This window comes from Chinchilla lanigera, unplaced genomic scaffold, assembly GCF_000276665.1.
Source record: "Chinchilla lanigera isolate Chin_1 unplaced genomic scaffold, ChiLan1.0 scaffold00005, whole genome shotgun sequence".
In the NCBI taxonomy this organism is placed as follows: Eukaryota; Metazoa; Chordata; class Mammalia; order Rodentia; family Chinchillidae; genus Chinchilla; species Chinchilla lanigera.
In genome coordinates this window covers 2,160,050-2,183,425 of record NW_004955406.1, presented here as the reverse complement: position 1 = coordinate 2,183,425, position 23,376 = coordinate 2,160,050, and the positions used below count along the sequence as shown (strand labels likewise).

At 39.2% G+C, this 23,376-nt stretch overlaps 1 protein-coding gene across 2 annotated transcripts in view; it reads right to left on the bottom strand.

Annotated features, from left to right (window-relative positions):
• The window catches only part of Ush2a (Usher syndrome 2A (autosomal recessive, mild)), a gene marked incomplete in the record, with an annotated part of 661,834 nt that overhangs the window by 316,239 nt on the left and 322,219 nt on the right, over nt 1-23,376 (bottom strand). For both annotated transcript variants that reach the window (XM_013519932.1, XM_013519934.1), the window contains 2 exon segments: nt 2,311-2,482; nt 3,918-4,077. In XM_013519932.1, the coding sequence (XP_013375386.1) occupies nt 2,311-2,482; nt 3,918-4,077 (332 nt within the window).

The following is a 23,376-nucleotide window of genomic DNA, read 5'->3' as shown; positions in this document are numbered from 1 at the left end:
AACCCATGACCTTGCACTTGCCAGGCAGGTGCTTTTGCCACTGAGCTAAATCCCCAGCCCCCAGAGCATCTACTTTGAAACCACACAATTCCTAACCCTGAAGTTTTCCAGAAAATTATTAAGTTACATCAAAAGTCCCAGATTCTTTGTGAAATAATTATATTTAGTGGTCATTCATCGATGCAAGAATTGTTCACTGAACTTCTGATTTTCACCAGGCACTGTGTTTGAACCTGCATATAGAATTCGGCAAGATGCAGTCCCTGTATTTCAGGAGATTATAAACCAAAGTCAAATGCAAAAATTAAGTGAAGCTGCATGAAGTAACCTTTCTGCTCCAAGTCTGGAGTAAGTAAATCATACTGGTTCAAATCTCCATGTATCTTCCTCTATTCCAAAGGCTGCTTATAATCTTTGTTATCTGTATGTTTTCTTTTGCAGCATTTAGTCAACACGTAAGGCTATCTATAAAGGAAACCCTATTTTGCCGAGAACCTGAATTCCCTCTACTAATCTAATGACCTTGAAAGCCAGTTATTATATTGAAACTGTGAAATATACAATAATCCCTCAATTAACCAGGATGAACCTAAAATGTTCTGGTTCATTTAATTTACTGCTTAACAGAGTTAAGTTTAAAAAAACCTTTTAGTTAAATACTTCCTGAAAATACATGACAATATTTTCTGCCCTAATAAATACAGTGAAATTGAAAATAATATGAGCATGTTTATCAGGGCAAGGACTTCACTTTATGACAGCCTGCATCAACCTTATTTAGCAGCTGACAGATATTGTTTGGCTTCTTAAGATATTGTTTGGTGCTATCTTTTCAGCATCACAGAATTTTAGGGCTCAAAAAACATTCAAAATCATTTAGTTCAATGTCCTAATTTTAGGCTTGAAGGAAGAAAATATCAGTCCGATTAGGTGAATTTGCCTTAGGTTATACAGTGGCAAACTCTGAAATAAAACTCAAGGCAGCAGATTCCTAAGTTAGTGGGGTTTATTTTTCAAGATATTAATGAATTATAAAATATAGAAGATTGACTTGGATCTTGATTGATTGCACAGCTTATCCTAGGAATCACTTTAGCAACAGAACTTTTTTTTTTAATGTCATTTTTTTCCATTTGGTAAAATCCAGGAACCCAGTAATTTCATAATTTTGGTTACTTGCAAGAAATCAAAACTTTTCTTGATTTTGATGCTACCACTGTTTTGAAAACAGCCTGGTCTTCACATTAACTTCAGAAAATTAAGTTACAATACATTTTACTTCTTGTGTAACACCACTGTAAGGAACCCAGATTGCTCTTTTGTAAGCCGCGCTGCTGTGTAGAAGCCCGAGGCACATGGTGTGAGTCCTGAACATGGTCTTTAACATTGTCTGATTGCCCTTTTGCGTGGTACCAAGTCAGACAGCAGCAGCTGAATGCAGCTTATTTTCTCATGGTATAATGTTCAGAGCATTCAAGAGCATGTTAAGTAAAATGAATGCATACGCAGTGTCTACATCAATGTAAATTTATTCATAATCAAGAGCAGAATATTTTCTATGGCATTTATCAAAGCAAATATCCTTATATAGGTATTGCTATAAAATGAAGAGTGTGTTTAAAACAAATAGGGACAATCTCATGTTTATATTCAGTTATTTTCAGATGTGCTATTAAACTTAAAAAAGATTATATTTCATCAAAAAACAAAAGGAACTACTGAGTGTAAATTCCACAGTAATATCAAGGTCTTTTAAAGGACCTTTGTAAAAAAAGAAAGTGCTCTTTCTGCATTAAAAATGCTATGATTTACCTGGACAAACCTCTAAACTATGTTGATTCTGAGGTCTTATTAAATGACTTTTCTTCTGAAATAAGTGTAATATAAACTATAGTACAATCAACTATCTAGGTGTTATTTAAATCCTGTTTTAAAAATGTAAGATCTAAAGTTTCAAACCAGGCACTGTTTTTCCAATGAACACAAGCTCCAAAGGGAAATAAATTTACTAATCTAAGCATTTTTGAGAGAGCTTTGAGCATTCATGATGCACTTCAGATAATAGAAATAATAATTTCTCTTAGATTTTGGGAAATCTACTGATCAGACAGTTATTCTAACACTTTGCATAATGCTGAAAAACGCAGATACTGGACCAACAGAACTCACATTTAGGATATGAAACGGCTTCTCCATATAAATATCAACACATGAGGTTTTTAGTAATTTGCTTTTTTTATAAATGAGAGAGAGAAAAAAACGGGACAAACAGAAGGGGCAGAAAAAGTAACAGAACTAAAGTGTACTTACTCCCAACTTGATGAGGTATTCACTACCAGGGACAAGGTCCTGCAGCACATGAGCCTGGGGAAGCTCGCTGCTGTTGTAGGTGACAGTCCAAACGGGGAACTCACGGGTGTGATTTGAAACATACAATATATAGTGTTCCAGAATCCCATTGAGTTTTCTCGGTTGTTTCCACCTGGGAATGGAAAAAGGGAACATTACCATGATCATTCACTCAAGTCAAAACTGAGATGTGCAGCCTTTTCAAAGGCCATGTCGTAGCTTGGATTTGTGCCACTGCAAAAAACCACACTGAAAGCTCAAAAGTAATTCATTCCCCTCAAATACCCAAGTGCTTATTAAATGCTTATTCTGGGTGACATAAAGAAAATATGACATCATCCCTCCCCTCTGGTTACTTATAATTTCAAGTAGCTGATAATATGAAAATGTATGAGTGATTATTGATTTTGAATTTAAACTGCTGAACAAAATTTGGGGAAAAGAAGATATTTGAAAACTTATAAGATAGAGGAGAAAGGATCACATAATTTTCCTTGAAAAAAGCAGCCATCTAGCTGGGGATATAGCTCAGCGGCACAAGTGCTTGCCTGGTAAGTGCAAGGTCCTGAGTTCGATTCCCAGTACAAACGAACAGACAAACAAAACCTCCAAAAAGCAGCCATCTAATGCAGCGTTAATACCTAAGTACAGAAATCAGAGAAGTTGGTGCTCGGAAGAGCTGAGGCCATCAGGCAGGATTTCATGAACGAGGCGCCATGCTGCTGACGTACATAGGATTTCATCCTGAAAGCTGGTTTGGATGTGGGGGCTGAAGGAAGAATCAAAGGGGCTGAACGTCACATTGGAATGAGAGGAAGGGAGAAGGGCAAGTGACAGAACAGACAGGAAACAGTTCAGGTAAGATGTTACAGCAGTGGGAAATCTTTCGGGACAAGTAATATGGTGAGCTCAAAGGTACGTGAAAGCTAGTACAAGAGTTTACATGGAAAAATCTGATAGGAATCTAATGCTTTTGGACTTGAATGAAGGGCATAGTTTAGTCACTCTAAACGTTGACAGATGAGAAAACTGAGATCAAGAGACACAAACAGGCATCTTGTTGGTGGTCAGTAGAGAGTCTATTAGATTGTAGCTCAGTGGTACAATATATTTTATACCTCATTTATTAAGAAAAGGACAAAAGTCCCTAATGTCAGAAATGATCTGAATATGCTTATAATGTGAAAGCGCCTTTGTTTTTTTAAGTGCAAGGGAATAAGGACATAAGAAAGTCCTTGTTTTTTCATACTCAAACATAAAGAAAAAATTATGTATGCACACATACACCTACCTGAAGGTAGATACATATGTAAATGGTCAGTTTTTCCTCTCTGGAAGTTTGCACAAAATCTGTGTACACACACGGCTCAGCTTGCTTGTATAAGGACAAGATGGAAATTAAGTTGGCAAGAGGTAAGCAATCAAAGGTTCCCAGAACCACTGATCTAATCACTTCTATTCATTTAATCACAATAAAATTAATTTCATGTCACAAGTCCTTCTCCTGATTGAAGTCACTGGGATTCTCGAATGAAGCGGTGTATGAGAGAGACGGCATTTCTACTTACTGTACGTATGCAGTTTTAGAATCCAGAACTGTCACAGTGGGGGACTCCACGTGCTCCGGGGGCAGCTGTGCCGTGTGCAGTGTGACCCGCGAGCTGTCTGTGCACCCAACAGGGGTGCATGCACTCACGAGGAAGTGGTGAGAAGTAAATACTCCTAAGTCTAGGGTAAGAGGAGAAAGGAGAATTCATTTAGCAACACACCTTTTATTCGCGAGGTCTCACTCCTCCACTGCATTCCTGTAAATAAAGGCTTCCAATATGAATTAACAGCCAGACAAATTAATAGCAATAAGATACATTAGAATAAAGTACAGTTAAGGATATTTCATCCCTTAAACAGGCTACGGTAATATCCAAATAGACAAGTGTCAGTCAAACTCTTGTTTGACTTTTTCAAATTGACTGTTTTCTTGAATATCTATGACCAGGTAAATCATTTTCTGAGTCTAGTCTTAGTTCAATGCCTCTGTTAAACATAAATGAGATATTTAAATTATTTTAAAGCATATTTGAAGATAACAGGAGTCGCTTTTGAAATGCAAATAGATAGCCTGTAACAAGGACTTTGTGTTCGTAATTCTGTTTGCCAGGTTCCTTTTTTCTTCTGTCTACCTGACCAACTATTATTTGACCTTCACGTTATTCAGGTTCTGTGCAAATACCTTCTGCTTTCTTAAGCTGTCCCTAACGCTCCTTGCTGATACCCCGGTGCAAGGTGGAGCTAGTGCCCTGTCCTCTGTGTCCCACAGTACTTTGTACATGGCATTAGCATGGCACTCACAATGTGGGTCATCATTATTTATTAACATGACTGTCTGATCCAGTGCAATGAACCCCTTAAGAGGAAAAATGATGCTAAAGTCATTTGGCAACTTCAGTGTCCGAGACACTGTCCAGCATATTGTAAATTTTGAAAACATGTTTTAATGAATGAATAAAGAATTCATGAATGAGATGCTCTAGATATAGTTGGGCTAAATATGAAAAATGGCCACTAAAAGTAGGATAGCACCCTTCCCTGAAACAACCTCTGCTTCTCCCAAACTTTTCCAGTGCTTTCTACCTGTCAACCTGTGCAAGAGATACCATAGCTCTTGCATCAGAATAAATTAATCTGTAATTTCCTAATTCTTTTCTGAAATACTCTAAATCCTTCATTTACAAAGGTGCTAAGTCATGTAACCAAAGTTTCATCAAATTTACCAAGGTTTAAATATCATTCATACTTTTCTGCTTCTAAAAATAATCGGTATTTTCTGGGTTTTTTTTTTTTTTTTGAAGTATGTTAGTCACAACTTAAGTAACACATATTCTTAAATCTCATTAACCTTGAACCATTACAATTTCATGTTTAAAAGATTAATGAAATGCAACCTAATTCAGTCAAATAGATTTTGCATTGCACTGATAGCAAAAGTAAACTAGGAAGAGAATGCTCTGATTTTCACTCAAAGCACAATCAATTGGTTAAACATGTAGGTCATGAGAAGAAAGGGAAATGGTCAGTTTACAGTAAATACAGTTACCTTAGAAAGTGGTCGCAAGATGGGAGTCTTGGTCTTTTCCATTAAATCATGCTGTCTTTACCACTGCTGCCCTGTAGGTATCTGATGGTGCTGAGGTAAAGTGGGGCCTCCTCAGTCACCGCGACTGGAAGGGACCCCGCAGGGACACTTTGAAGTTGGTGGCCAAGCACTGTGGCATGGCCAGGGATCACAGAGAGATGACAGGAGCAGCTGCATCCCGTCTACATCAGCAAGACTGACTCGGGGTGCCTTAATTCAGACCAGAATTCCATGAAACTCAGGAAGTTAAAAATCAGGAGAGCAGTGGACTCAGATGAATCTGATAGGAATCTAATGCTTTTTGCCTTGGATGAAGGTCATAGTTTAGTCACTCTAAACTTTGACAGATGAGAAAACTAAGATCAAGAGAGACAAATGTGAACAAACATCATGCTGGTGGTCAGTAGAGAGTCTATTAGATTGTAGCTCAGTGCTGCAATATATTTTATACCTCATTTATTAAGAAAAGGGTAAAAATCCCTAATGTCAGAAATTATCTGAATATGCTTATATGTGAAAGCTCCTTTGTTCTTTTAAGTTCAAGGGAATAAGGACATAAGAAAGTCCTGTTTATTCGTACTCAAATATAAAGAAAAAATTATGTATACACACATACACCTACCTGAAGGTAGATATGTGTGTAAGTGGTCAGCTTTTCCTCTACAGAAGTTTGCAAAAAATCTGTGCACACACAGGGCTCAAGACAGGAAGCTCAGCTTCGCTGCGTGGGAACTTTGGCCTCTCAGAGGATGAATTTCAACCAAATATTAAAGTGTCCCGTGGTAAGGTAGGAGAGGACTCAGGGATGACCCTGGGCTTTGGCTGGAGCAAAGGGAAGGATGAAAGAGCCATCATCTGTTGAGGAAGGGCGTGGAAAGGAAAATAAAAAGGTCACACTTTTGACAAGGTCAGATGGAGAGGTTTATTAGACAACTTTGTGAAACTGTCAGGCGGGCAATTTGAATACAAGTTTAGGGTACAGGAAGAGGCTGTGATTTGAGAAATGATTGGGAGAGTCACGCTCCTGTAGGTAGTGCTTAAGGATGTAAGTGTAGCTAGAACTACACTCCTGTAGGTAGTGCTTAAGGACGCAAGTGTAGCTAGAGCTACTTACGTACACAAGGACGTAAGTGTAGCTAGAGCAGAGGTGTGAGAAGCAGAACCCTGGTGCACTACCATTACAATGCCAGTGAACAGCAAAAATCAGCCAAGGAGGAAAAGAAAGACTCACTTTGCAATGTATGAGGAAAACAGTAAGATCACAGGGTCCCAAAAGTCAAGAGCAGCAAATTCCGTAAGGATTGGGGTCAGCTGACATAAAAACTAACAAGGGAGCAGTGGGGTTAACAATTTGGCAGTGGTTAGAAACTGTGCAATGGAATTTTCAGTATACCTGTGGGCACCAGAGCCTAGTTTCAACCAGTATAAGCAAGGATGGAAGAAGAGGGGTTAAGGTAGTCAGTATAAATATTTTCTTCTAGAAGTCTTGTTAAATGGGAAAGCAGAGAAATGAATCAATAGACAGAACTTCAGAAGAGTTAGACAAAGATTTTGAAAAATAATTTAAATGAGAGCAAAGTATTTTGGGTGCAGATGGGAATGATCTACCATGGAAGAAAAAAATTGGTGATGAATGAAAAAAAAGAGAGGATTGCTAGAGATGTGTTCTTAAATATGGGAAAAATCGAGTCTAGTGCAAGAGGGAAGAGTTGGACATAGAAGGAACAGAGACAATCCATGCTGCTAGGAGGGGACATGGGGGTGTGGTACGAATATTGACGGCAGAAGCCACAGGCCTCACTTTCTAACCACTGCCATGTTCTCAGGGAAGAAGCAAGATTTCAACCAAGAGGGATCTCGATTCTCTGGAGCAACACTCTGCCATGGCCTCTTGCTGCCCATTGAATGGAATCTAATAAAGGTCTGCAGGATGCTGTTTGCTTTATACCTGTTTCTCATTACCTTTGCACCCTGGATGCATTTCTTTCCTCTCACATTTCAAGCTCACACCTTCGGGCCCTTGAAGTTCTATTCCTTCTCACTAAAATCTGTTTCTCCCCTCACACTTGGCTGGCTTTCCCCATTTATCAGGCTGACCCTTCTTGGAGCGGTCTTCCCTGATAGTTGAACAAGCTGGCCACCATCATCCCCAGGCACTAGAACTATGTCATATGCTTCTTGCTTATTTCCCTATCGTCACTACCAAAACCTACCCAAAATTGCTTTGTCATTTATTTCTGTCTTCATATCCCACTCAGAAGAATGGAAAGTTTTTGAGTACAAAAACTTTCATTCAGATTTTCCTACACTACCTGTAGGCTCCATGAGATGAGTAATTAGAAGTATTATTTATTAGGAAGACCAGAGGCTGCCCTCAATGTCCCTGACTCAATTGCCATTTCCTTTTCTCAGAAATATAATAATGTCTCCGAAGGCCCAAAAACCTCCAACAATCTAATGAGCACAACTGTCAAGCCAAAGGAAAAAGAAGATTCACCATTAAAATCTAAGGCAAAGCTGTTGCCATCCGAACACTAAGATAGGGATTGTGGAGCACTAATGTTTCACAGCAGGACAGAAGACAAAGACAGACCAAAATAGTGCCATTTCTTACCGTGAGGGCACAGAGGTGATTTAGGTTTTTAGAAGTTATATATATTTTTCAAATAGTCTATGGTATACATATACAACATAGTTGAGAAAAATAGTTTAGCGATACAAGTTCATAACTTAGAAGAGAACGCGTCCCAAGCCTGTGCAGCACACACCCTGCGGCACCTCTGCTGTCTCGCTCATCCTTTCCTCAATGACCTCAGTCTTGGCTCTGTTTTCTTTTCAATCACAATTGCATTTTGGCAACTCCAGCATCCTCCGTAATGACTCATCTCCGAGTCTGGCTTCACTGTAACTTCCTCAAATGCAATGCCCTTCACCTCGACTCCATTATTTCAACATTCAGTGTAGTTACCCCACTGTTTAATCATCTTTGGAACTATTTCCAAAACTAAACCTAGGATCTGCTTTCTGCATCCTCCAGCTAGTGACTGCCCTCCTCTTCTACCAGTCTCGTGGATGGGACCAGTGCTTGTCCACCACATGAAGTTCAGTCTCTCGAATTTTTGTGATAGGTCCATGCTCCTCACTATGATCTTTGATCACTCATCACAAAGCCATACTCTGCAGGTCCTTAGGTTTCCCATCCTACTTCCCCTCGGTCTTCTCCTATGTGAGCTATTCCCATTCCTAGCTCTGGAAAAATCTCACCATTTTGTGTGCATAATGCTTCCCACACCACTAAGATGTGTCTGAGAGACATCGCTAGACACACTGAAAAGTCCACTATAACTTTAGGTTTTCCAAATTGAACAGGGTGCCCGGGACAGCTCAGCAAGCACTGTCTTGTTCCCTTGTTTATCTCATCATTGTATTGTTCTTCCCTCCCCATACTTTTGGGATTTGAGGAACTTATTTTACCTTGAGGATCCTAATGAGGCTAACATTGGAGGCACAGCTCTGTCCTCTGAAATCCTCCGACACGTGCTGTCTGTGCTACAGGGACAGAGCTCAATATAGTGACCATACTGAACTGCTGCTTTTTCTTTTGTTTTCCCTACATCTGATCCCATCTCTGTCGTGCATGTAATTCTGATCAGCATTTCCCTAAGACAAATGATAAATTCATAATTTAGCTATAAGTCAATACTGTCTACAAAATAGCATGTGCCTGGTCAGGAAGCCAGAAGAGCAAGGGACAGTCTAGACCATCACCGAGGGGACAGAGAGAGGACTCAAAGTTTGGATAAAAGGTTAGGGAAGAACAGGAAGTGTGTAATGTAGACTGATGGGGAAAAGATATTAATCAGGGAAGGGAAATATGCAGGCTATCAGGAGAGGTCCTGAGCTGTTTCCAAGGAGGAATTCCAGATGGAGTCCATGGGCCAAGCCACAGAGAAGCCGTGGGTGTTTGTGGGCAGACGGGGCCACAAAGGCCAGGGCACAGTTCCTGTGTGCACTGCGCAGGTCTGCTGGATTCGCAGGTCTGTACCTATTTCCAGCCTCCCACATGGAGGAGACAATACTGGGGATGACCAAGCTTCAGGTGCTGAAGAACAGTAGAAGAACTGGATGCTTTCACACCTTCAGGGAAGGAGACTGGACCCCCAAAGTGACAGTGACTCATTTGATGCCATGTTGTAAGGGAGTGAAGTCAGATATTAAATTGTGGTATAGGAATAGAGGCATAAGTGTGCATGAGATAAGACATGAGTATGTGTCTTGAAGACTGAGATTTGTGAGCACCACATCCTCAGCTAGCACTCCATTGGGATTAGTTAGGATGACTATGCAGCCCCAAGACTTTCAAGACCTCGGCAGAATTAAACTTCATCGAATATCTTTTTTCAGTAAACTCACAAAGGAAAGTAAGTTGTTAGGTCACATTTCTGGTTTGGGAACTCTGATTACTATGATGTCACTGCAGAAAGAGATTGGGGATTTTCTGTGATTCTGAAAATCTGAAAACTATCAACTCCATAGGACCAAAGGAAGCCTGTATGACTTAATAGATTTTTTGATTTTTATGCTTGTATGCCCCATCTTGAAGTAGATTCTTCTCAGTGTCTTTCTGTAAGAAGACAAAGCATCACTAATGTTCTTTAAATTATGAACCATGTGTAAAGGAAAAGGATAGGATCTGACTTGATTTATGGGAGGGGAAACCGTGCTGGTGGCTTGATTGAGAAATTCCAGGTGAAATGGGAGAAGGTAGTAAATAACAGCAAAGGGAAAATAAGAAAAGAAAAGAGGAGGAGACATCAGGTGGAGAGAAAAGAAGTGGTTGGGTAAAAAAGAAGCAGGTGGAATGGGTGGTTATTTTTTTTTTTCTAAAAAAAATTAATTAAAAGGTGCAAAGAAAGGTTACAAGGAAGCAGGGCTAAGGTGTTCTTTGGGAGTGAAGCCATAGGCAAAGCTACCAATTTAAAATTTAAAGCAAAGAGGAAATCTAATGACAGCCCTCTCCTCTGGTGTAAGGGCAGCAGATCTGGTGCTGCGTCTCTCCAGATGTGATTAGGCTCTTCAAGGGCGACGCAGTGGATCGATGGGTTCACACGAGTGCAGGTATGTACACAAATCTGAGCCGAGTAAATGGAGGGCGGGGGAGCCCGGAAACGTAAGGCCACTGTTTGTCAGAGCCCCTTAGCAACAACATCTTGTTTTCCATTTGCTTGATTGCATCATTTGCATAAGATCAAACATAGGGAGTTGTGGACAGGGAAAAACAGATCACTCTAATATGCATTAGCAATGGATCCACAGGCATTATCCTCAGACGTGTTACAAGGAAATGCATCCCAATACATGGAAACCTCGCCGATTACTGTCAGGCAAACTATAATTTACAATACTGGCCATGAATTATATGCTATTTTACAATTGATTTCATGCTATTGTTCAGAGAATTCCATTGATCTCAATTTACAAAATGAACCAATAAGTAGGCAATGGTTGTCTTTGGGCTCCTGGTGTAAACTGAGGAATTTATATCTTCTTGTCTGTTTCTCCTATTAAAAAATTTAAAAGTAGTTGTTCTTGCTTCTTTGTGATGTAACTCGTGTTAGTTGGTTCTGTTTCTGGTGAATTCCTGATGTTTCATAAATGAAAAGAACAGCATTTCCCCCATTAATTTTCCTTTCTCCTTTCCATATGTCTTTCCTACAAATGATCACTTTGGTGTTTAAAACTTAGGGAACACTCCAGCCGCTGCCTGCCTACACCTTTTGTCCTTTGACATGCCAACAAGAGCACCCCTGGCAGGTGACGGCCGAGTGGGAAGCCATCCTAGGCTGTGGACACAAGAGCGTGTGTGTTTTCCACAGATGCCAGGAGAGGAGGGAGCTATGCCAGAGTGCACGGCTCTGTCTGGTTGCATCCATCTGTGCCGTAGGGTAGCCATCCCTTGCTCCACAACTGTTTGCTCAGCCTCTTGATTCCAGGGAATTCAGATTCTGACCTTATAACTAGTAAACACATACTTTCCTTAGCCTGAACATCCTTGCTTTTCTGCTTCTTGCAGAAGCCTTAACTTGCAACATGCTTTTCTTTGTTTTTTGTTTTTGTTTTTGTTTTTTCCCCTGGTACCAGGAATCGAACTCATGACCTCACACTTGCCAGGCAGGTGTTGTGCTGCTGAGCTAAATCCCCAGCCCAACATGCTTTTCTTTGGGCGGGTGAGCAACTGGTCCTCAGCAGGATAAGTCCAGTGCTTGTAAACTAACTTGCACAGCTGGAATCACTTTGGTTCAGTGAGGACTCCTATCGAAAACCTATAGAAATTACATTACAAAACCCAACAAATTCTACTCATGATCACATTTTCCACCTCATTGGAGAAATCTGCATTTCTCCCTTTTATCAAGTTCCTGCTCATCACTTGTATTATCCATGGAGCATCTCCTGACTCTCCTATGTAATTTGCCCTTCTGATAAATCTCTCCCGTGAGCCTCCTTACACTAGCCCCATTGAGTCATGATGTTATAAACTCCTTGAGAACAAAGGTGCATCTTTTTATAGGCATCTCCTATGACTCCAAATACGTTGGCCATGCTCAGCGGCCGAATAGTACTAAGACTTTGGTGCAGTAATAAAGCTAGAAAGAAGAAAGGAAGGACCTGTCTTGTCCATCGTGATTGCAGCAGGAGACATGAGCTGCACACCCTGCCTGCTGGGGGTTGTCAGTCAGTAGTTTGCGAGGCAAAAACAGCCATGACTAGCAGAGTGGTAGTGAGGGGTGACGTGTTCTCAATTCCCTCTTTTCTCCTTGGCAGACAGCATTCTCAGACAGCTCTTTTCCAGGCTATGACTATCTCTAATACTCTCTTTGTTTCCTGTTTTTTAAAATAATGTAAACATAGCACACCCTGTGTGCACATGTACACACACACAGTACCATCCTTACACACTCCTGCACTCCCCCAAGTGGCCTTGGACAGGAAGAGATGCAGAAGGAAGGAGTGAGGAGCCGGCTTGAGGTTCCCCTGGACATAATTCCCCAGGGCTGCCATCTGAATGTTACTTACATCACATGGCTAAGCACTTCTTGCAAAACTGAAGATTTCTTTTGAGATTGATATTTACTACTGTCATATTCTTTGAGAAATTTCAGTGTCATTTGACACATGGAAGGATAACGCTCATGTGACACATTACGAAGCAGTGGAGGTTAATAAGGAAACTTACAGAGAGTAATAAGCATCTGGCTAACCATGGCAAGAAAAGAGTAAATGAGTGAATCAGTGTTTTCAATAGAATATGATGGTGGAGGGAAGATATACTGTGGGGTTTTGGTGATAATAATAGCTGTAACCATTCATAAGCACCATTAAATATGGCATCAGCTTAGAGAAGTATCACTTGAGAATGGTTTTCCATGAAGACTCATAATCACTCTTTTAGTATTAATTTAACACTTACTCAAACCTAGCCCTATACTTGATAGTGCAGCTTAAGAAAGTAGAGTGTCTGCCCTCGAAAGCCACCTTCTCTCTGCAGGCAAGATCCACACATTTCCTTGTCAGCAAACTCTCAGGCACCCTCAAGATGCAAATCACATGCCAAGTCCGAGGGGAAGGCTTCTCCAAGTCCTCCAGTTTGAATAAATTACTCTTTCCTGCTTTCACAGTATTGCTTCTCCTCCTATCATGACACCTAATGTAGGTGTATTGTACTAGTAGGTATGTTCTTCATTAATTATAAGTGGACCTCCATCACCCTCCCTCCATCCCTCAGTCTTCATCCTCCTCCTCCTCCTTCTTCCTTCTCCTCCTTCTGCTTCTGCTACTCCTTCTCCCTCTCTCTCCCTCCCTTTCTCCATCTCTTTACCTCTCTGTCTCTCTGTCTCTCCACCTCTGTCTCTCTTTCCCTCTCTCTCTCTCATTTTGCATTCTGGAGAATCTTAATATGATATTTTTTCTTTGGTAAGTCATGGAAGAGGAACACCTACTAAAAGCATATCTGCACAAAAACTGGAGGGCAGCACCCTTGGCACTGGGGGTGAGGATGGAGCGGTTTGCAGATGGAGCAATTTGTGGAAGAAGGGACAAATCTGGGTATAATATTGATCCAGGTATGTCTGGGTGTCACAGAACAACCCCTGAGGTGCTCCAGAAGAAGGCCATTTATAACAAACATGGAAAAAGTTTTTAAGAATTCACCTTGAGAGAAAGAGCAGGACATGATGCCCTGGATCTCAGAAGACACAGATCATCCCAAAAAGATGCCATTGCTTGTTTTCTCAGATTGATGTACAGAGTAAAAACAAAAATACTTGTTTTCTTAAACTCTTTAAAAAACTCAAATGCAGCCACTATTCCTATGGGACTCAACAAGGAAAGAGTAGTGCAGGGAGGATGCCATTCCTCCACCATCATTCCTGACACAGCCTCACTGGGGTCAGCACCAGGCTGGACAAGAGCCATACCCAGAGGCAAAAGAGTACAGGATCTGACCAAAACAGCTCTCCACGGCAGAGCAGAGACCTGGGATCCATCTGGCCAGGGCAGTCTCTGGTGGCTCCTACTGGAATACTCTTCCACCAGGACAGTGGTGGGAGAGGCTTGGGTGCTGGAGGGAACAGCAGTCAAGAAGCAGCAGGTTCCCAGTGTCAGAGATGAGGGTGTTTATCCAGATGGGCCTAAGAGATGCTGTATGGAGAATACATGGCATTTGGTCAACTGGTATTGGGCTTGGTGCTCAGTACAAGTGAGAAACCACTATGAACTCCCCAGAAAGACATGACAACAAGTTTGCAACAGACAGAGATCACCTATAGACTGAGGGTAATGAACCAGTGAAATAGTGCTCTAACATAAAGAAGACTTGTCTTGAGACTTTTGTAGGAAAATGGTTGCACCTTGAGACCATAATGTTAAGTGAAATAAACAAGACCCACAAACTTCAATATCACATGGTTTTTCTTCTAAGAGAAACCCAAAGTGTAAAGAGCAAAATAAAAGATAGATAATAGAAGGTAGGGAGATCTTTTTCAAACTGGAAGCAGAATAAGAGATGGGGGAAGAGGAGAAGGAAGAAAAAGAAAAGGGTTTTTTTTTGTTAAAAGAGAGAATTGAAGAAAAAAATGGAAATAAAGCCTTTGCAAATGAGAAGGGAAGAGCTGGAGGGAGCAGGGAAGGGTGGGGGAAGCCCACAGACACACACACAGAATTAAGAGGAACAAATTCCCCATGATAATGGCTATGTACTGAAATCATGTAGTAATAATTTTTTAAAAATTAATTATGCTCATTTGCATATTCAGATTAATGGGATTGGAGAAATGCTGAGATAAATCTGTTTGTTTGTCTGTCTCTATCCATGAGAAAGCACCTCAGATCATGAGTATTGGGTTTCTGTATGTTTCCTAGATGGACAATACCTTTAAAAATGTGTATTCTGGGAAGGAAGTGGTAGTTTATAGGTGGTACAAAGGCAGAACACTACCACTGTCATTTTCACTTTTATGTGATCTGAACACAAACTGTCCTTTTCCCCTCAGAGAATATTCAAAACAAACAAAAACCAAGAGAAACCAAAACAACAAGTGAGAAAAAAAATAGAGTAGGACATGCATAGTCATTGACCTTGAAGAGAGAAAAATAACAGAATTTCATTTAAATGATCTCTCTCTCTCTCACACACACACACACAAACACACATACACACACACCAGTGATTCTAAATTATTTTATATTGCTTCAGTAAATTATAAGATAAAATAAGAAATGTTTTTGAGAAGAATGTTTGTGTAAGATTACAAATTATTGTGTCTCCTGTAAAAGGACCGAACTACTTAAAGAAAGAACTAATTTAAAGAAGAACTAAACTTCACTGATTAATAAGAAATTACAAAGAGGCTATTAGCATCAAAACTCTTACAGAAACAAAATTCAAGGTAAGCCTAGCATATTTTCTTATTACTCCAAAATGTTAATTTTTCAGAATCTTTTAAAAATCATATAACACAGTAAAGTACATATATGAGAGCATTAATAAGATCTAAATTCATTTTAGCTGTGCTACTATGCTCATCAGCAAAGAAGGAAAATAAATGAATATGTACCCATCTATTTGTCCCAGAGAAAACAGCGTTCTCTAAATTATATTTGATGCATAGTTTCACCACCATCACCATTATGATGAATTTTGTTTAGATCTTTCATGGTGTAATTATGTAAGACTTTTATTTTCTGAATTATACACTGGTATTGTTCTTTCATGCTGTGATTAATAGTTAGTTAACTTTAATACCAATAATGTAATTTTATATACAGCACATCTTTTAAGATTGTGTATTTACAGTGATAGAATAGAATATGGCTGCCAGTAAAAAAAAAATAATATAAAATATGAAAGCCAAACTTCAATTTTGATAATTTTTCTTCAGCAAAGCAAGTTTTCCATGGAGTCTATATTTGAGAAATATCCATTCAAAAGTTGGAATTCAGTTTACACTAAAGTATGCAGCAAACTACTTATTTGATTTATATGTTTAAAATGAGGATTAACTTTATAGCTGTCATTCAGCAGAAGGGAAATCTCTTAAAATTATGTATGTTGTCTTTTTGACACCCAGAGTTCCAACTCAACAGAATGTATGGCCAGCATTCTCTTGAGAGTTTTGCATAATAAGCCACATAAGTGGCAGAAAGAGACTTTCCAATCTTCCCACATGAAATCGATATCAAATATTTACATATTTGGTAACATATTCTGAGGAGCTGTAGACTTATACATAATTCCACAATAGGAAAGAAAAATATAGATGGGCCAATACAACAAAATCATCACTGCAAAATAGCCCTTAAAAGGCGGTGCATATGAAGCAGACTTCTTAAAATTCCACTGCAATATTTTTCTTACTTAAATTCTTTCCCCCTTATTCTAAGTTGAAATACAAGTGGGCGGCACAGTAACTGTACTGGTGGTACTTTAAGACCAGGCAGAAGGACTTTGTCTACATCTTGAGTCTTGCCCCAACACTCAAAGTTTCCCATCCCTAATAGAATAGGCACTTTGTTTTTGAAATATGTACCAATTTTGCCACACATCTGGCCCACATATGAAGTTGCAGCCCCTTGGGAGCGAAGGTAGGACAACCACTGGAGTGAGCTCAGGAGTTCTAGGACAGCCTTGGCAGCATAGCAAGATCCCATCTCAAAAATATAAAAAATAAAAGGTAAATAAAAATGTTTTTAAAGTACTGATTTTTGGTTGAGTTACATTAAATTTATGCAATAATTTCCTGGTGACTTCAGAAAATTGACAAAGTTTGTACTTGATTATAACTGAATGTGTAATTTTTATCTAGGACGAAGTTTGTACTTGATTATAACTGAATGTGTAATTTTTATCTAGGAGAATGTGTATTTTTACCTCTCAGTGGCTTTTGCACCAATTGTGTGTTTATGAGCTTTGCCATAGTCTGTGTTGCCTTATACCCCAGAGGAAGAGGAGGAAAATACCAACCCAAGGGCTACATCAACCATGAGGACACAGTGGAGTAGGAGATCCGAGTGGGGGCAAAAGTGATCAGACAACTGGGCAAAATCCATCAAAGTCCTGGAGACACAGAGGGCATGCACAGAGCACAGGACCCAGGATGACTCTGCATCCTGAGCACTGTACCTAGAACCAATCAGAAGAGTGCTACTTTCAATTCTTCATTTACATTTGTTACAAAACCAAATGAGTCTTCTGTAGGACAGTTTAAATCTGGCACTAGACTACGTGAGTTTCTGAGAGGTCCACTGTCCCAACCCCTGTTTGCATGAGGCAGAAGCCAACCCAGGAATTCCAGATATGAAAGATTCCTCACCTTATCCTTTTAGCTGCTGTGCATCTGTCTATACACAGCTCTCTCACTCTGCACTTCTTGTTTTCCTCCCCTTTACCTTCTCATTGTGCCTTATCTGATTCTTTGTTCAGGATACCAAGATCCTGGAAAGCATTCCCCTAGGCCCGTCCTCTGGTAACCATGTCACTTCTCTGACGCCAACCAACTGAGGGCATCCACTCATAGACAGGCTTGTCTCCCAACATCTCTGCCAGTCTCACATCTCTACACATTTTCCACACAATGACAGGCAATTTTCACATGAGAGTTTTTAAAAATTTTAATTCTTTCTTTCTTGAGTTCATTTTATTGTTCTCTGCTATGGACAATTGACCACAAAAGTCCATGTGGTCAAATTTGGTTCCAGAGGTAGTAAAATCTTGAAGACATGGTGTCAGGGGCATCGTAGGAAGCGAGTCCTGGAAGGAGTCTGTGTGCCCTCAGTCTCCTCCTACCTCTCTCTTTTGCCTCCCTGCCATGAACTCAATGGCTGTCCATCACACTCTTCCTGCCATCATGTACTGCCTGACAGGCCCAAAAGCAATGGGCACAAAATCATGAGCTGAAACCACCAAAACTGTGAGCCAAAATCAACCTTCTATCTATCAGTTGATTATCTTGGGTATTTGTTGCAATGCTGGAAAGCTGACTAGCACATCCTCTTACTATGTACATGTTCAGGATGGAATGTGAAAGATACTCTCCACGTATCACGGTTCAGTGAAGAAGACAGCTAAGCCTGTCAATCCACAATTCTAGCAGAGCAGAGTAGTGACACGAGATAGGTGTAAACAGTGAGGGAAATGACAAGCACATTTGCCTGTCTGCACTGCACCAATCCTAAGGCAAACACTACTGTATCATTCCACCACACTGTAATACTCAGTAGAGGTGAGTGGATGGATGTGTGAAAGAAGTGCACATCAATATTCCTCAAAACATTTTCTAGGAATGTTTTTAGGCTTTATTTCTTAAAGGCTCAAATTTGTTCAGTTTTCACTACGGGGAGCAGGGAATTGTTCACAGTCATCCCAGAGTATACCTACAATTATGGGTTGAATTTTGTGCCTCTAAAATTCATGGGTATAAACCCTAGCTTCCAGTATTTCAGAATATAATGGTATTAGGGGATTAGAAATTTAAAGTGAATTGCATTAACATGAAGGCAATGAGATGAGTCTTAATCCTATTTCACTGGTGTCCACAGAAGAGGAGGAAACCTGGATGCTCAAAGTTGCAGAGGAAAGACCAGGAAATGGCTCAGAGAAAAGCTATGGACTGCAAATCAAGGACATGGCCTCAAAAGAAAGCAAACCTGCTGTCACTGCAGTCATGGGTTTCTGCTATGCAGAACTGTGAGGTAACCCCTGTCGTTTAAGCTCCCAGCCTATGGTGTTTTGTCATAGCCGCACTAGGTAACTAATACCTACCAATAGTTAATTGCAACAGGGATGATGTGAAATCATGCTGCAACAGAGTCATAAAAATTCAAGCTTAGCCTGCATCACTGTACTGAAAACCCAGTCCCTTCTTCTACCTATATCCCACTCTGCCCACCTACATTTTCTACACTTATCTCCTCAGGGTACAAGTGCATGTGTTCAGATGGTTCAAATCAAAAGTCAGTAGGCTTGCTTTAAATTCTAAAATCTGATGCTAAAATTTGAATAAATGACATTTTAATTGACATGTTGTCTTTAAGAATGCATTGATAATGTGAAGACTTTATCAGTGTTGGATTAATATTTTGACACCACTAAACATTACTAATAATTTAATGGAACTTTCTGTCATGCTTTTACTTTGCGTATCTGGATGTAATTTGAGAGTCAGAATATTATCAGAGTTCTACAATTCTGTTCTTAGCTATGTTATTAATTAGCTTTATGACTTCAGGCAAATTGATTAAATTTTAAATGAATGATACATATCTATCTATTTATCTATCTACCTATCCATCCATCCATCTGTGTGTATGTGTGTCTTAGTTACTTTTCTTGCTGTTGAGACAAAATGCTCAACACCCACAAGTTAAGGGAAGAAAAATTTATTTAGTTCACAATCTGTAGTGGTTTCAGTCCATAATCAGCTGATCCAAGGCAGCCACCTCTGAAAAATGCCTACCTATGACTTCATGAGCCTTTGGGGGCCACCTAATCACAAACTGTAACAGCATGGTACAATATCTAAAAGATACAAAAGAACTTACATGAAAATTAAATTTCCCTCTACCCTTTTTCTGAGGTACCCAGTTCTCTTCCAGTAGTATATCAATTATTAAATTCTTGTATATACCTCCAGAGTGTTATGCACATACACAATTAAATATAAAAGTAGCAGCTCATCAAATATACGTCCATGCGGTTATGCTTTACAATAGAATTAAAACGTGCTGTCCTATGGGTGAAGATCTGCTCACTCTATTAATATCAATATAATATTTCAGTGTTCATAGTAGTTATTAGCCAATGCTGTCTAAATAGTCTACTAATGTTCACTAGTTTCTTAATTATATTTCATTAGTATATTATACTATTTCATTATGCTATGTCTGTGTCTATGGCTAGAAAATTGAGTAACTTTGGATGAATCCCCAACACAATAAAATGAAAACGTCATGGAATATAGAGCTGATATTCAGAATACTACTTATTGCTAGGTTTTATTAATTTTATTAGTGCTAGCCACAGTATAAATTTATTTATTTATTTATTTATTTTTGTCTTTTTGAGACAGGGTCTCACTATGCAGTTCAGACTGGTCTTGAACTCACTTTGTAGCCCAGGATGGGCTTGAACTTGCAATGATCCTCTTGCCTCAGCCTCCCGAGCGTTGAGATTACAGGTGCGCATCATCACACCTGGCTGTAAACCATAAGATTTAAATTGGCTAGCCAAAACAAAAGGCAAACAATTTACAATTCAGTAATTATAGGTTCCATGAAGTTTAACCCAATATCTTGAGCAATTTTCTCAATGCTGGGAAACTGTTAGGTGATAGTTTTAAATATATGTGCTGAATATGCATAAATAAAGGATGAAGCACTTAATCTACTGAGAGTGTAGGGACAAAGCAGATGACAGAGCTTGGTGCATTGCTGATGGTGTAAGGAGGATCTTGTGATGATGTCTTCATGCTGAAGATAAAAATGAGGTGCAATAAAGGCCCTCCTGCAGGGCAAAAGAATTAGAAGAAGAATCTAAAAATTGATTTATTATTTTGAGAAAAAAGCCACTACCAGCGGACTTGGAAATTTCAAAGGTAACAAAAAATAAGAGAAATTCTCAAAATGATGAACACAAATTTGGATGATATCAAAGAAGACATATTCATCAGCCACATTTATCCTCAATAAATATATAGATGGGTAATAAGGCTACACCTTATTGGCAGTAGAATCCTAATATTTTCACACTTAACAAAGAAGCCAAGTTTTAGGGTTGTAAGAGACAACATGTGGAGTGATGTGCAATGTCAGTGTAATTGTCTCAAGGATTTTCTTTCTTCTCTTAGTAACCAGATTCTGCTGCTTTGATGCTCAAGTTGGGCATATAATCCAAGATGGACCATCAGAATGTTTCCTAATTATGTAAGTATTCCATGAGGCTATTCTCCAGCCATTAGGGTATGAATTCAGAGCTGCTGAAGACTACATTTCCAATCCACAGAGCCAACATGTTTCCTTGGAGAACAGACCCTATTACTCAGGAAGGCACAAGTGAAGTAGTTGGATTCCTATCCCTCACAACTGGGACAGCAGAACTTGGGACTAAGAAATAAGTAAATATATTTACTTTGTAAAAGAAAGAAAAACAATCACTGTTTTTGGAGCATTCAAACTTTGCCATGAACAAAGTCAAATATATTATAAAAGACAGCTCCAATGTCAGATATCAAGTAGTTGAGTAAATTAAAAAATGCTTTCTAATCAATTTCATCATTAACTTGACTAAAAGAAGTAACTTAAGTTTTCCTAGACATTAATTTTTTAAATCTATAGTATAGAAATATTATTTTAATGAAAATTTATAAACTTTTGAGAATATCATCCTGTATAGAACCAAAGAGTTCACATAGAATCTCTCAAAATAATGAAAAATATTGACAAGAGACATGGGGAAAGAATAGTTTCAGTTTAATCTCTGCCCTTTGTTCTGGTACATCCAAGAGAGCTGAATTCCTTGCTAAGATCCCTGGTATGTGTGCCCTGGGTATTTTTCTATATCATTTACAGCCTCCAGGGTTTTAATCCATCTCTGTCAGGATTGTTATGGAAAGGGTACCCTAATAATCTGAAATGCAGGATCCGTTAATAGTGGTATTCTATAGTTTGCTGAATTCCCTAAATCGGATAGAAAGACAAAGACTCTAAGCTTATCCAGATGTGGCTTTATAATGATGTCACTAGGCTTTTCTCTGTAATTGAGGCCCCTAAAAAATACAGTTTTAGGCTTAGAATCTGCAACAAGGTTAATGGAAATCTGTACCAAGGGTAAATACTTTAGCAGATTGTATTATCAGGAAATATTTAAACACTATTTAAAAGGATTTAAAATAAGCAGATTTTATTTTACACTGACTAATGCACAGAAATATAATACAATAGAGCTGTTAACAAATAAACATAATGCTTTTCTCTCCTCTCCTCATCCTTCTGCCATCTGTATTGCTAAATCCAATTAGTGTTTTGCATTTAAAGTTCTAACCCACTTGTCTCTTTGCTTATAGACTGGACATAGAGTTATTGGATATTTGGGAATAATTTTATGTTTCAGCTCTCTATTCCTGAAACATTGCTTAGCCCAAAACGTTGCTTGGCTCTGGCTATTTCACTGTCAAAAATCCTTCAATGGTTTTCCATTGTCTCAGAGCAATATTCAGATGTCTTGACGCGTCTTAGCACCTTTGGTCCTCCTACTCTTCCCTTGCTTCACATCACAGTCCACTTCCCCAGGAGGCTTGGTCACCTTGAATTTTGCCTCACTTCATTCTTATGAAATTCTCAACACTTTCCTGCTAACCCTTCCTCTCTGCCCTTGGGCTGGCCTGCTCCTCAGTTCTAAAACTCTACATCCTGCTAAAGTTCACATCTACCGTGACACTCTATGTTCCTGGTTCATCCATCTCTTTTTTGTTAACATTTCTGTTACAAACCTTAGCTCAGACTGGAAAGCGCTTCATTTTGTTTTAAGGTAGTTGTGTCTAAGTCTGAACTTGAAAAGATTTGAAGGAGAATGACACTATCTTAGTCACACACAGAACTTCTAACCTCTAGGGACCGTAGACGTTCAACAAATCCTTCCAGCACTAAATTGAATATGCAGTTTCCATATATGTCTAAAGAGGACTTTTTGCATTGAAAATCTTTGCTATATATAGCAATAGTTTTGTTATTTCTAAAAAGATTTTTTGGATTAGGAATATTATGATATAACAGTAATTTTATTATTTGTACAACTACTAGTGTTTAGTTGTTGATCATTTACTGCATTGAAAAATAGTTACAAACACTTGACTGATCACTTTTCTATTATCACATTAAATACTTACACTATATCCCATTGCTGTCACTACCCTTCTGCTAGGAAGCCAGGGTTTAGCAATGTCAAAGATAGTAAGAGCCATGTTTGAGTGATGCTACCTCAGAACCCTGCCCAAGACTGAATTTCATTGGCTTTAATCCTTTGGATGAGGCTGTAACCGGTGAATTGGATGAGATTCCTACACACAGCTATCCAGTGCAGGGGAAAGGGGACACTCCTGGTGCCCCCAAGCTGATTACGAATTTTATAGGTGCAGATGTGGTGCTGTTCTTTATCCACAGGGAGCACACTCTAGGACCCCTGTGGATTCCTGGAACCATGGACAGCACCAAGTCTTATGTAATCTATGTTTCTCCCCTTGTGTATACCTATCTATGGCAAAGTTTAATTGTAAATTAGGCACAGCAAGGGATTAACAATACCAACATAGTAGAACAATTATAATGGCATGGAATAGAAATTA